The following is a 12,593-nucleotide window of genomic DNA, read 5'->3' on the forward strand; positions in this document are numbered from 1 at the left end:
ACAGCGGCTGGGCCCCACTCTCTGGCAGACAAATAGAAGTGGCCCCAGGGAACAGGTGAAGGTTCTGAAGCAAGAATTTATTCCAAGTGGGTGTGGACAGTGGTGACCTCAGGAGAGACATGCATTTCAAAGTAGGTCACAAGCCTCTCAGTCTCCCAGCCCCATCTCCTCCCCCTGCTACCTCTCTGGTCTGAGCTTTGGCAGGGGAGGGCCTCCTAGTTGCCAAACAAAACAAAGGTACCTAAGAGCTAAGAGAGAATTACAGAGGTTTATTTTTATTAGTATCTAGCAAGAAAAAGAATCAAAATTCCCTCCCTGCTCCAACCCCACTTCCACCACCTGGGCCCCCAGGGAGCAGCATCTGCCTGGGGAGTGCCTGCTGCCAGAGCTGTCCTTGGAGCCTGGACACCTGTGCGTGGTCACCCCCGTGCCTGCGAGCCGACCCCAGGCCCCTTCCTCCACAATGTGGGCATGAAAGGGCAGCTGGCATTTCTCCAGCCCTCAGCTGTCAGCCTTGGGGACTTGGAAAAGATCAGCGATGTCCAGCAGAGCTTGGCGGATGTGGTTCCCAAAGCGCTGGGCATTCTGTGGGAGCCAACGCTTTAGGTGAGCCCCTGTCCCTCTGTCCTCACAACCAAGGGTCTGAGCCAAAGCTCAGACCAACGCTTTAGGTGAGCCCCTGTCCCTCTGTCCTCACAACCAAGGGCCCTTCCCCAGCCAGACAGGGCCCCAGGGGGCACCCCCTCCTCAGGCCTGAGCAGGAGCAGGAGAGACTCACTGTCTCTGAGCTTGAGAACTTGCTGGAGATGTGGAAGAAGATGGTGTTCTCGCCCGCGATCATGTAGGAAACCCCATAGCCATCATCTGCCACCTGAGGGCAGCACGAGTGGTAAAGAAGAGGTAAACCAAACTTTGCAGATGTGAAAGCCAAGCTGATGTCAGGCTTGCTGTTCCCACAAGCTTCCCAGGAAGGGGCCTGCCCCAGATGCTGCATTTCCCCTGAGGTCAGGAACATTTCCAGGCAACAGTGTGAAAACCAAGGGGCTCTGCCCACTGCAGATCCAGACACTACCAGGGATCCAGGATATTGTGTTTCTCTCAGGAGGCTCACGCTCACTGCCCCTCTCCAGGGAGTGTCTTTAGCTCCTTGAGGCGCCTGTCTATCTGGGTTGGTAGCTACCCATTTTGTTTCCAGGCAGGGCAAGCCCAGGGCTGTGCTCCCACCCCTGGTCTGACTTCAGGGCTCTGTACTCTCTACTGAGACCCCTGGGGTCCACTCCTGCTCATCCATCCCCCTTTCAAGGGGACTTACCGGGCCAAAGCCACCACCGGCACCCAGGTGATTGGGGTACTTGTCTGGGTCAAACATACGGATCTGGAATTGAGCAATCTGACTGGTGGAGAGACGCCAGGGTTCTGAGAGCACCTGCAACAGGGAGATCACAGCAGTGAGACACCATGCATGAAATGCCATGCACTCAGCCCTTACCTGCTGACAGGTGGTGCCTGAGCACCAGCATGAGCAGGTGCGCAAACTTCTAGACTGCTGCCATACGGCCTCCGGTCTGTTCTCACCATGACAGCATCTGCACAAAACCCTTGAGGCCCATGTCCTCTCCTACCAGCCTGTCCCTCCCTGGGCTCTGCTCCCTCCCCTCCTGCTGCTGCACCTTGTCCACCCACGCCCCAGTCTCAGCGCCGCCGGGCTGGGGGTTTCCTCTGCCTGGACCCTCTGCCCAGCCTGACCCTGCAGCCTCTTCGCTTTTCTCAGAGTGCCGTCACCACCTGACAGCCACGTGTTTGTCTGTCCACCCTCGTGAGAACCACCAGCTCTGCGAGGGAAGACTCCTACTCAGAAGCAGGACCACAGGCCTGGAGGGGGTGTGGAGTGGGACACCTAGCCAGACAGAGGACAGGCCACACCCCCTCAGAGAGGGCACGGGGACAGAGGACACACCCGCCAACAGTGCTAACCTCAGCCAGGAAGGGGGAGCTGACCCCCAGGTACTTGGAGACCAGGTAAAGGCAGAAGAGGTGCCTGTCTATCCCAGCCCCTGTCATGGCCAGACGGTACATGTTCTGGTGTTTCTTTGAAGCCTTCCGGAAGAGATCTTGGAGGTCTGCTTTCTGGGGAGCAGAAGTGGAGTGGTGAAGAGTAGCCTGCTCCTCAAGGCGGGCAGGAGGTGGAGGGTGTGGGGGGCTCACCATGTGGGACCCCTCCACCATGGCCTGAACAAAGGCCGTGGACTCGCTGGTACAGGAACGCACGGTCTCAGTCCGTCCCTCCCGGAACATCCTGGTCATGGAGGCTTCATAGGTCAAGCAGAACTTGCCCCTGTCCTGAGGAGCACAGAGAGGTGAATCTGGCAGGTGGGGCTGGTGCCACCCTGCCCCTCAGCAGCCCAGTAGGGCCCCTACCCGGAAGTGGGCCAGCTGCAGGGCAATCTGCACGAAGGCATCCGGGCTGGTCCGACACTTCTTGATGAGGCCTTTGCCAAATGGCAGGAACTGGAAGCAGTACAGCTCCACGTCGTCTGCCAGCGCCATGGCCACCTGGTAGGAGCTCTCGATGACTGCCCGGCACTGCCAAGATATGGAAGGGTCAGCTGGGGGCAGAGCTCTCCAAGCACCGAGGCTGGGCAGGTCTCAGTGAGCCTTCAACGTCTTCGGACACAGAGGACAACCTGAGGGGCCTCAGCCCCCAGAGGCCACACTGGGCTTTGTGGAAAGAGGGAGACACGAACGGGTGCTCCATGGACGAGTCTCACACCTCACGTCTTTCACTAACCACCCGATGGTCCCAGGATCTCTGTTCTCACCGTGGCCAGTCTGGACTCTGAGAAGCTCCTGTCCCTTCCCCCTGAGAGCATCCCAGGTACTTGCCAGTCTTGCATGCCCATCCCTGTCCCCTCCTGGCCTGCACACCTGCTCAGGAATGTCCCACTGCAGCCGCTGGGGAGCTGCAAGCATGGGGTTCGGTTTGCCCAGGCAGTGCCCGGTGTCCGTGTAGCCCAGGTGGAAGGTTTCAGTGCCCAGGACAAACTGCAGGGAGAAGATCAGGCTGAGAAGCCACCCTCGTGCCCTGCACCCAGCCTGCCTTGCAGGACCCCACTCAGGGCCCATTACCTCCCAGAGATGCCCTATGATAGGGGCGTCTGCCCACGCGTGTTCTGTGTTGAGGCCCAGCTGGCCATTCTTGAAGGCGATGACAGTGAAAGACTTGTCGAACCACCTGCAGGGAAGGAGACAGGAGATGCAGGGAGGGCGTCGAGGTGGGTGGAGGAGCGGGGGGACCTGCCGCGGGGCTGGGGCGCCACACCTGTTGTAGCAGTTGCCATGCAGCAGGGCCTTGCCGTAGAGGCTGAGGCTGGCCTCGTCTTCGGGGTCATAGTGGTGAGACTCCTCATCCAGGACCACAAAGAAAGCAGCACGCTCGATGGCATCCAGAGCAGCCTTGTTCTTGCCAGAGCTGAAGAAGGCCTGGCGTGCCTGTGCCCACTCCACTCTGGGGGCACAAGGGCAGGGTGAGCATGGGGTCACTGTGGGCGGTGGCGGATACCTCCCAGGCCCTGGTAGGGCTGTCCTGGCAGGCGCCCCGGTCCTCCACACACTCCCACCCAGCCCCCACCCAGTCAGAGGTGGCTAGATGCGCGGGCTGCCATTGGCCGCAGTCCCCTTCGCTACTGCGGGGCCTGGCTTGAGGATGCCATGCCAGCACGGCCCTCCCTCAGTCATGCCTCTGGCCCCAAGTTCCAGGGTGGCATGCAGGGCCGAGCTCCCCTCCTTGTGGGGCCCTGGTACCTTCCCCCTGCAGTGAGGGCAGCCAGCTTTTCCTCCCCAGGCTGAGGTGGGGAGGGGTCGTCCAGGATCCTCTGGAACTGCATCTCCAGGTCGCAAGGCTTGAGCAGCTGGGAGCCCTTGTAGAGCCACACCTTGAAGAAGCGGCCCTTGTGGTAGACAGCCACGTGCCTGCTGTCGGAGAGGTGCTGCAGCAGGTCTGGGACAGAAGCCAGGGAGGGCTGAGGCAGGGCACACCTCCCTGCTCCCACTCCACCCCAACAGCCCCACGAAGCACTGCACAGAAGAGGAAGCTGAAGCTCTAGAAATTACACACACTGTCCCAGCGTCAGGAACCAGGCCCTCTGCAAGCAGCAGCCCCTGCTCTACAGGCCCGTGAAGGGCTCCCGGTAAGCTCTACCCCTCTTGCTACTCCTTACTCAGACCACCTTTCCCTGCCCTGGAAGGCCTGGAGAGCAGGGGCTCCATTCCAGGCCCCACAGGGTCCCAGCACCAGCATCATACCTGTGAACAGGAGGTGTCTGGTGTTGGTCACAAACCAAATACTTTTCCCCATTATGTGACCCTGAGATGCCCAGGACGCTTGGTGATGGGCGAGGAGATAGGAGAGTGCCTGGCCATGGTAGGCCCAGAGCTGGGAGGGAGGAACCTCCGTTCTGGCGGCCCCAGCATGGGCACCTGGCTACGGCCCAGTACCTGACTCCTTGCCTGGGATCCGAGTAGTGTTGAACATCCTCTCCATCTGGTAGGAGCACATGGGTACAATGCCCAGGGCCATCACCTGGGAGGGAGGCGCAGCATGGCTCAGACTCGGGCCTCCTCTCCTCGTCGCGCCCTCAGTCCCACACAACTCACAGGCTTGATCTCTTCACGGTCCAGCTTACGGCGATACATGATCATAGCGTGGACGATGTTTCCCAGGCGGGCTGCCTGTACGTTTGTATTCTTGATGAGCACAAATTCCTGCAGAGAGAGAGCAGAGCCTGCACGTGGTGTGACAGAGATGCACAGCAACACCTCCCTGTCCTGGTGTCACCTGGGTCTCCCTGCCTGAGGACCTGAGGGGTCCTGACCCCTTTCCCCAGTCCCTCCTGTACACACAGTCAGGGTGCACTGCCAGAGATGAAACGCATAACTGATCACATCATGCCTCTGCCCGGCTTGAATCTTTGGAGTTGTTTTGTCATAACCTACTTTATTTGTTTGTGTTTTGTTTATTTTGCATTGAGAAAGGAGTTCCCACAACTGAAAAACAGTTTAAAACCTCTGACATGGGCAAGTTGTACGTAAATAGTTAGCTAGACAGCTTTGTGGAGGAGGGAACTTTGGCACATGACTTGGAATGTGTTTTGGACAGTGGGAGAGGAGGGGCATGCTGTGTAGACCTGTGACTGTTCAGAGGCATGTGCTGGGAGTGGGAGAAGAGCTGGTCATGTGGGTTAGGGGCTGACAGTGACCTGGGCTGGGCAGGGCAGTGAACCCGGGGGGACTCTGAGAGTGACAGTGTCAGGCTGGGGGACTACTGGATTCTCCAGATCCTCAGTACCCCTGCTGCCCTGAAGCTGCTTCCTGACTGTTCTTCTAGGATCTCCCCCATCTTCCCAACCCCCAGGCCCGCTCGCACCATGACGTAGTAGTTGCTGTTCACCATGAGGGGCGCCCTGCTCCTCAGGTACACGTACTCTTCCCACCAATCACTCACCTGCGGGAAGAAGGGAGGAATTGGGGCTGGGGCAAAGGGCAGGGGACAGATGCCCCTGACACAAGGGGGGTAAGGGTAAGCCCAGGAGGGGACTCACATAGTTAGTTGCCCACCATGACTTGAGGACCAGATACTTCTGCAGCCTTGGGGCGGTCTTGTCCTGGAATTCCTTGGCCAGTGTCTCCATTCGGTAGTATTGCTCATCATCCATCAAGGGCCGCACAGATTCCAGGTACTGTCCAGCCAAGTCATTGTCAGCGTGGGGGCCAAACAGCAATGACTATCTCTGTCCTCACCCTCTGCCAACATAGCCCCATTGCTCTCAACCCTGCTCTTTGCAAGGAACAGTCCCTTAATCTGGAGAAGTCCTCTGAGTCCAGCCTAGCCTGCCCAACCGGGATGTCTGATTCAGGCCCTTACCCGCTGAATTGTGGCCGGCACGCTGGGCACAGGAAGCTTGGGCAGGGATGTCTGGAAGCTGTAGAGCATGGGCCGCCGGCTGGACAGAAGGCGGACACAGATCTGGGCATACAGAGCAGAGAATGTTTCTGGTGAGAACCAGGGGAAATACTGGAAACAAATCGCAAACAGTTGAGGAGCTGGGCCCCCGCCCCTCAGAACCAAGACAACCCTATGCACCAGGCACCAGTGCCCTGACTGCCCCCCGCCCCCTCCAGCTTAGAACCCAAAATGAGGCCCCCGGAGTCTCAAACCAGATGCCTGAACCCGTCCACCGGCTTCTGCTCACAGCCCAGACTTTGGTGAAGTGGCTGGTCTGGCCATGCATCTCAAACATCCAACCATGGTAGGAAAGAAGCAGTTTCAGGGTTTGGCGGAAGAAGAAGATGCCCATCATCCAGACCCCCGTGGAGAAGATGGCCATGCTGAGAAGTGCCCGGGTCTGTGGGGTCCGGTAGGGGCCACATCTGTCAGAGAAGGGACAGGGCTGCAGGGGGTTCACTTGGGGTTTGCCTCAGGGAAATTCTGACTGCAGTTTTGATGGTTGTGAACCAGCTTGGGGGAGGCGCGGATGAACATTCCTGGGCACACTCATGTCTGAATGCATTACTACCAACTTACAAAATGTGCGACTCAGATGATGGTGGCGCCCAGGGAGGGCTGCCCCTAGGACCTCCAATGGCTATTATCCTGTATGTGCCCAGCTCAGGAACCCTGGCCTTGGAGCCTGCCCGGCCCTCTCTTGTAGCCCTGCTTCTTACCCCTCAGGGAGGCATTTCTGGATATAGCCGACCAGCCCCATGGAGATGTCCACCTTGCAGTAGGAAGAACCCACTGTTGCCATGATGACGACCAGCCAGCTGGTGGGGCTGCCAGGGTACACACCCCTAAGGATGCCGTTCTGGGGGGCAGAAAGAGGCACACTTACAGCAGGAGTGAGCAGGCACCTGTGAGGTCCTGGTCTTTGCCTGGGAGGCCTTCTTCCTCCCTCACCTGCTGTGCTCTTGTTCCTCCTTCTGTCTGGTCTTCCCCTCCTCCCCACTCCCGCACCTGCAGCCCCCACTTGCTCACTGCGTCTCACTGCTACTCCTTGCACACCCTTCTCCCCTCTGCACCTTGAGCACCCCTCTGGTTTCTGCCCTGCTAGGGCCGGTCACCCAGCCGAGCTGCCAGCCAAGGTGGGGTTGGGAGGTCTTGACCATGGGGCAGTCGCTGACACCTGGCCTCTGCCTCAGGGCAGACTCTAATCTGCACCTGCTGGGAGGAGGAAGCCAGAACCACCCGCGCCCACCTTGATGCGAATCAGGCGTTTCTTCCAGGAGTTGATCCCAGACAGGTAGATGTGTTTCAGGGCCTCGCGACTGAGCCGGAAGTCGACCCCATCTGGGGTCACCGTGAACTGGAAGGCCACGGCCTGGTGCGCTTCCGCCATCCTGGAGGTTGGCCGTCACCTGGGAGGGGGCAGGAGGGTGCGCGGGCGGGCTCGGGCTGGCCCCACCCCCGGCCGCCCTCAGCGCGGAGGCCCCCCGCGCCCCGGCCTGGCCGCGCCCCCGCCCGCACCCGCGCCGCGCTAGCGGCCGCCCCCGGCCCTCCTCCCGCTTCGGGCCCGGCCCGGCAGCCTGACCAACGGCCGGCGGACCCTCGCGCCCGCGTTCCGGGCGGGCTCCGCCACAGTGGTGCAGCGGTGGGAAGGGGGTCGAGCCGGGAGATCTTCGGGAGCCCCGAGGACAGTGAAGGGCTGCCTCCGGGTGGGGGGAGACGCATCTCGAGAAGAAGAGTGGGCCCGGAGCGAGGCAGACAGCCCCGACTGCGCGAGGGGCCCCGCACCGCCCTCGCCCCCTGCTCTGGTCTAGGCCTCTGAGCCCGACGGGGGTTCCTGTGCCGCCCCCCACGCCACTCACGGCTTGGGCTCGCTCCGGTCCGCGTGTGGGGCCAGTGGCTCTGGCCCGTGTCCCCATGTCCTTCAGGCCATCCCCGCCCCGCCCTCACCGGGAACCTGACACCCACTCCCAAATTTGGGTTGAGAAAACAGATGTGGGGCGGCAACCGGAATCCTGTCCTCTGTGTGGTGGGACTCAGGAGTGGGGGCGGGCCGGGGTTCTGCAAGCTGAGATGGCGGAGGTCTGGGAACCTGGTGTGGGGCCAAAGGGTCTCACGTGAGGATGGTAGCATCAGAGCTAAAAATAGCTGAATATAGGGAAAAGGTCATCAGAGAGTCAGCTGTGCTGCCTGTCCCCTGATCTCCAGTGCTCGGGGCTGGGCAGCCTCACCCCAGTGCCCTTTGTACCCCCATTACTCCCCAGCCCCACACCCAAATCCTTCCAATGTGTGTCACTTCTAAGCTGGGGCCAAGGAGGGTGAGGGCAGGGGACTCCAACTTGCAGAGGGGACCCTTAACCACTCTCTCACGCCCAGAGCACCAAATAGCCATGCTTTTCAGAAGGGGGACAGTGAGGCTCAGAGCAGTGGTCATTTGTCAATCTGTGTGCATTCCAGGTTGGTACTTTCTGCCGCAGAGCTAGGACAGGGTGTGAAGAAGAAAGCTTGTTTATTGTCTTCAGGTACACAGCCCCGGGGCTCTCTCCTACCATCTCCCTGCTGTGGGGGAGAGGTCAGCATCCTCAACCCCAGGTTCACTCCAGGGCTCAGCCCAGTCCCCAGAGCCTCCTGCTCTTTGCCCCTCCCTCCAAGGTCCTGCCCTGGAGGCTCCAGGAGCGATCTGAGGAGTTGGGGACTGGAGAGTCAAGATGAGAGGTGGAAGCTGCTCAGCTGTCCTTTCTGCTGGAAGTAAAACTGGAACCGTGACTGGGCATACTCCTAGGGAAGGAAACCCACCCCACAAACCCGTGAGAAGGCTTGGGACTACCACCTGCCTCTCCCCCGGCCCCAAGTCTGCCCACAGATCTCCTGGAGAACCCTGCTGCTCCCCTCCTCCCACCTAACTCACCCATCTGGGTTACTTACCAAATAACCAAATTCTATGGTGGACATAGACGCCTGGAGGATAGACCAGAGACCCCAAAAGAAATGGGATGCCAGAGCATATCTACGGAAAGCAGGAAAAACAGAGGGGTTCAGAGCACACTTGGGGTTACCTGGATCCCATCCCTGAGGCTGGTCAAGCCCCAAAGCTCAAACCTCTCCCCCACTGCCTTAACTCCAACCCTGTCCTGACTTCCCACTCTCTGCCCCCACCTGCAGTCCCAGAAGTTGGCCTGACTGCCTCTTCCTCAGCCCCCTTTCCTCTGCATCCTGCTCTGCCGCTGCCCCACCCATCTTTCCTCACCGATTAGCCTCTACCAGCAAATCTTCTTCCAGTTTCCTCTGCTCCTCCTGGGAGATGGTCTCACCTTTCCTGACCTCTGCCAGGTAATGTCGAATAAAACGGAGCTGAGATTGACAGATGAGAGTCAGGAAATGGGGAGACTGTGGAGCATTTCCCAGTGCACACCCTTTCTCACCATTCTTTCCAGACCTCACCCCCTCCTCCTCCCTCACAGGCCAGGTCCTGCTCCCCAGCCTCTGGTCCACATACCTGCTGCCCCCGGGTGGGGTAGTCTGCAGGCTGCGCTTTGTAGAAAGGCCACTCCTCGTGAGTATAATCATAAACCCACTCACAGAAATGGTTCCCAATGTCAAAGCCCCTGGGGGAGTAAGGTGGACACTCAGTCCCCAAATACCCTGGGCAGCTGGGATGCAGAGAGGAAGGCCTAGTCTGTTTTCCAGGCTTCTGTGGGAACAGACCCATGGAGACCATCCTCTTAGCCTCACCTGTAGTTGTAACTACTGTACTCGAAGTCGACCAGCATGAGTCTGTCGGTGTCTTCTGGCTCTGAGAGCAACAAGATGTTCCCTGGGGGAATGGGGTGGAGTTGTGGTCACTCCAGGGCCCTCTGGCCCCCCTTACCTTAGGAGCTGCCGATGCTTTCTCCTACCTTCCTGGACGTCATTGTGACAGAAGACCACTGGCGATGGGGTAGAGTCTAGCAATTTCCTGCAGGGGAACAGGGGGCATGGGTCCTGAGCAGGAGTGACTAGAGGAGGGCCAGTCACCTGGGGGCCAGGCCCTGACCCCAGCCCTCAGTAAATCCTGGGGAGGTACCCCAGTAGACGCCTGGCACTGGTTCCTGTGTTCTGTTCTCCCTCCCTGCTCTCACCTGAGGTTGCCCATCTCATCCTTCAGGCTGTATGTCTCCAGCAGGTTCATCTGGGGGAGGCCAGTGGGGGGCAGGTCCTGGATCTGCTTTAGGTACCTGAAGCCCAAAGAAGAAGATATACTCCCTCTGTTATCCCTTCTTACCTCCTATTTCCCCAGGCCAGGCTGTCCTACCCGTTCTCCTGTCACTGTAGGACTTATCTGGCAGATTTTTCTGACTTGTCTGCCTTATTTGGAAGCCTGTTCTGTGTGAGAGTTCCATGCTAGACACTGGGACACCTGATCCACTCAGCTGGAGGACTGGACAGTCATGGACACATTCAGCTGCAGCCCAGTGTAGTAACTGCCAACATTAGGGTTCAGAACAGGTGTGCAGGAGCCCTGAGAAGGCTCCTGACTCACCGTTCCATGGTCCCAAACAGCCAGTGGGGCTCCTTAGTGAACGGCATCTCCATGCCATGGAACCGGGCCATCTTCGTGGCGATTTCTGCTGACAGCACCGGCTCTCGAAGCTCACAGGTTTTCAGTGGCCGGCTCTGCACCCAGGAACCTATCAGGGTGGTGAGGGGGCTGGGGCAGGAGGGGGAAGGGGTGGGGAATGGGGGTGGGGGAGGAAGTCAGGGTCTCGGGGAAAATGCCCTACCTGGGGTAAGGGACATGAGGGCAAACACTGGAAAGGGGGAGAGGGGTTGGGGGCAGGAAGTGCCTCGGGAAGGTCAGGGCCGGGCTGGGCTCGTACTGGGATGTACTGTTCCAGCCGGCCCTCTGGAAAGACTCCATAGAGCTGGGGCCCCAGCGACCGCTCTGCCAGGATGGCGAACATCACACTTTCAAGGACCAAGGAATCCACGCCCTGAAGGAAGATGGACAACCAAGGCGGCAGAGTCACGAGGGTCCAGAGGAAAACACGGAAGGGTCTGCTTTCTCCTCCCGGCATCCCGCCCCCCCACCCCCTTCTTGCTCTATTGCCTGGAGACGCCAGAGCCAGGCTCTAGGAGGATTTACAAGTTACTTGGCCCCGGGGCCTCCGCGTCCTCAGCCGCAAAATGGGGAGAATCCCACCTGCCACGCTCGCTGACAGGTCCTGAAGCCAGGGGCCACTGCGGCCCTCGCTCCCTCCTCACCTGCAGAATGGCCCCGTACAGCCGCAGCAGCACCTCCCGGGGCTCCTTGCCAACGCTGGGCAGGTAGTCCGGCAGCGAGCAGCGGAACAGCAGGTTACTGAGGCCTCCGCTGCAGACCCACACCAGGGTGCGCTCAGCCCGCGGCCGGCGGCACCTGCCCCCGGTTCCCCCGGACTCGCCCCACGTCCAGTCCGGGCCAGGCCGGCCCCGCCCCTGCCCCCCCTGCCCCGCACGCCGGGGCCGCAGCAACGCGGGGTCCCCAGGGCCCAAGCTCGAACCCTGGCCCCGGTGCGGGCGCAGGAGAGCTGACCCCTGACCTCCCACCTCACGGGGTCAACCCTCAGCTCCTCGGGCCGCACTCGGCGCCAGGCCCCGCCCAAGTACTCCCGGCAGCACTGGTAGGCTCGGCGCTCGGCGTCACGCGACAGCGACGAGCCGCGACGCCGGTTCGGGGCCGCGTCCGGGCACTGAGACTGCTGCAAGCCGTCCTTGGCCAGCCGGTCGCCAAGAGCCCCGCCTCCGGCCACAGCTGTCCCCTCGGCAGCCATGGCGCCGGCTGGGCCAAGCCCAGCCCAACGTCCAGCCGCGCTCAGGCCCCTTCGGGCGGACTCGGCTCCTTCCGGCTGAGCTCGGGTCTGCTTCCGGCCAGCCTGCTCTTCTCCAGTCATACTCGGGTCTCTCCGGCTCTTTTCGGCCTTTTGCGGCGCCGCTCGGCTCTCTCCGTGACCCTGGTCGGGGGCCCTTTCCGAAGGCCAAATTCTGCGCGTCTCCGCCGTGTCCCGCCCCTACTCGGGGCGAACACCAATGACCTCTCTCTCTGGGCGGGGCCGCCCCAAAGACAGGCAGTTGTGAGTGGACGACGTGGGCCAACCAGAAGCGTCGAGAGCCGATGGGCGCGCGGCCCTGGGGCGTGTCTCGAAGGCGGGTCACGTGGGCGAGGTGGTGCGTCAGCCCGAGGTCGGAGAGCAGTCCTGCGGGCGGGCGGGAGAGGGCCGGGGAGGTGCTTGAGGGCAGGTGTTCCCGGGAAGGTGCGGGGGAGGAGAGACCTTCGCTGGGCTCCGGGAGCGCACGGCGCCGCGCAGGCAGCGGCGGCGGCCCCTCAGTGGACAGATCTGCCGCCCCCCGCGCCCCGCCAGTCCCGGGGGCAGTCGAGCAAGGAAGAGAACCACTGAGTGAGTGTGGGTCACACCTGGAGGAGGAGAGTGTGTGACTCACCACCAGGGAGTAGAGAATGTACTAAATGAGTAAACATTTGCTGATGAGTGAATGAGAGTTTGGGACGCCTGGGACAGTTCCGATGACTCCAAGTGCCTTAAATCCCTGATCACCGCTGAGGCTCTCTTGTTAGTTGAAG

At 60.7% G+C, this 12,593-nt stretch overlaps 2 protein-coding genes across 4 annotated transcripts; both read right to left on the reverse strand.

Annotated features, from left to right (window-relative positions):
• Positions 1–249: 249 nt before the first annotated feature.
• CPT1B (carnitine palmitoyltransferase 1B) lies at positions 250–7,468 on the reverse strand. Of its 3 annotated transcripts, none has more exons than XM_028115482.2 (18): positions 7,251–7,467; positions 6,721–6,860; positions 6,249–6,426; positions 5,921–6,022; positions 5,598–5,735; positions 5,423–5,500; positions 4,654–4,761; positions 4,495–4,579; positions 3,802–3,997; positions 3,320–3,505; positions 3,127–3,232; positions 2,926–3,042; positions 2,419–2,583; positions 2,206–2,340; positions 1,975–2,127; positions 1,313–1,426; positions 779–871; positions 250–585 (listed from the first exon to the last, which is right to left on the reverse strand). In XM_028115482.2, exons 1-18 carry the CDS (start codon positions 7,389–7,391, stop codon positions 502–504), a joined length of 2,319 nt encoding a protein of 772 aa, XP_027971283.1. In that variant the 5' UTR covers positions 7,392–7,467; the 3' UTR covers positions 250–501. The 3 variants fall into 3 exon arrangements, with proteins under 3 accessions (XP_027971283.1, XP_087881581.1, XP_027971281.1); XM_088025455.1 differs by having other exon boundaries at positions 6,159–6,426; XM_028115480.2 differs by having other exon boundaries at positions 1,975–2,340; positions 7,251–7,468.
• Positions 7,469–8,613: 1,145 nt separating this feature from the next.
• On the reverse strand, positions 8,614–11,961 carry CHKB (choline kinase beta). The gene is made up of 11 exons (XM_028115479.2): positions 11,564–11,961; positions 11,240–11,348; positions 10,855–10,968; positions 10,518–10,651; positions 10,117–10,212; positions 9,895–9,953; positions 9,731–9,812; positions 9,495–9,603; positions 9,246–9,349; positions 8,924–9,005; positions 8,614–8,776 (listed from the first exon to the last, which is right to left on the reverse strand). The coding sequence occupies exons 1-11, from the start codon at positions 11,905–11,907 to the stop codon at positions 8,702–8,704; spliced, it is 1,308 nt and encodes a 435-aa protein (XP_027971280.1). The 5' UTR covers positions 11,908–11,961; the 3' UTR covers positions 8,614–8,701.
• Positions 11,962–12,593: the final 632 nt, after the last annotated feature.

The sequence above is a fragment of the Eumetopias jubatus genome, unplaced genomic scaffold, assembly GCF_037043125.1.
Source record: "Eumetopias jubatus isolate StellerSeaLion01/CBP00866 unplaced genomic scaffold, mEumJub1_p1.0 scaffold_8, whole genome shotgun sequence".
NCBI lineage: Eukaryota > Metazoa > Chordata > Mammalia > Carnivora > Otariidae > Eumetopias > Eumetopias jubatus.

Coding starts and splice junctions, on each gene's coding strand:
- CPT1B (XM_088025455.1), bottom strand. CDS start 7,391: ATGGCGGAAGCGCACCAGGCCGTGGCCTTCCAGTTCACGGTGACCCCA. Junction 2,584..2,925: donor AGTGGGACATTCCTGAGCAG/GTGTGCAGGCCA, acceptor ATATCTTGGCAG/TGCCGGGCAGTCATCGAGAG. Junction 2,341..2,418: donor TGCAGCTGGCCCACTTCCGG/GTAGGGGCCCTA, acceptor TGTGCTCCTCAG/GACAGGGGCAAGTTCTGCTT.
- CHKB (XM_028115479.2), bottom strand. CDS start 11,907: ATGACTGGAGAAGAGCAGGCTGGCCGGAAGCAGACCCGAGCTCAGCCG. Junction 10,652..10,854: donor GGCTGGAACAGTACATCCCA/GTACGAGCCCAG, acceptor TCCTGGGTGCAG/AGCCGGCCACTGAAAACCTG. Junction 10,213..10,517: donor CTGTTTGGGACCATGGAACG/GTGAGTCAGGAG, acceptor TTTGGGCTTCAG/GTACCTAAAGCAGATCCAGG.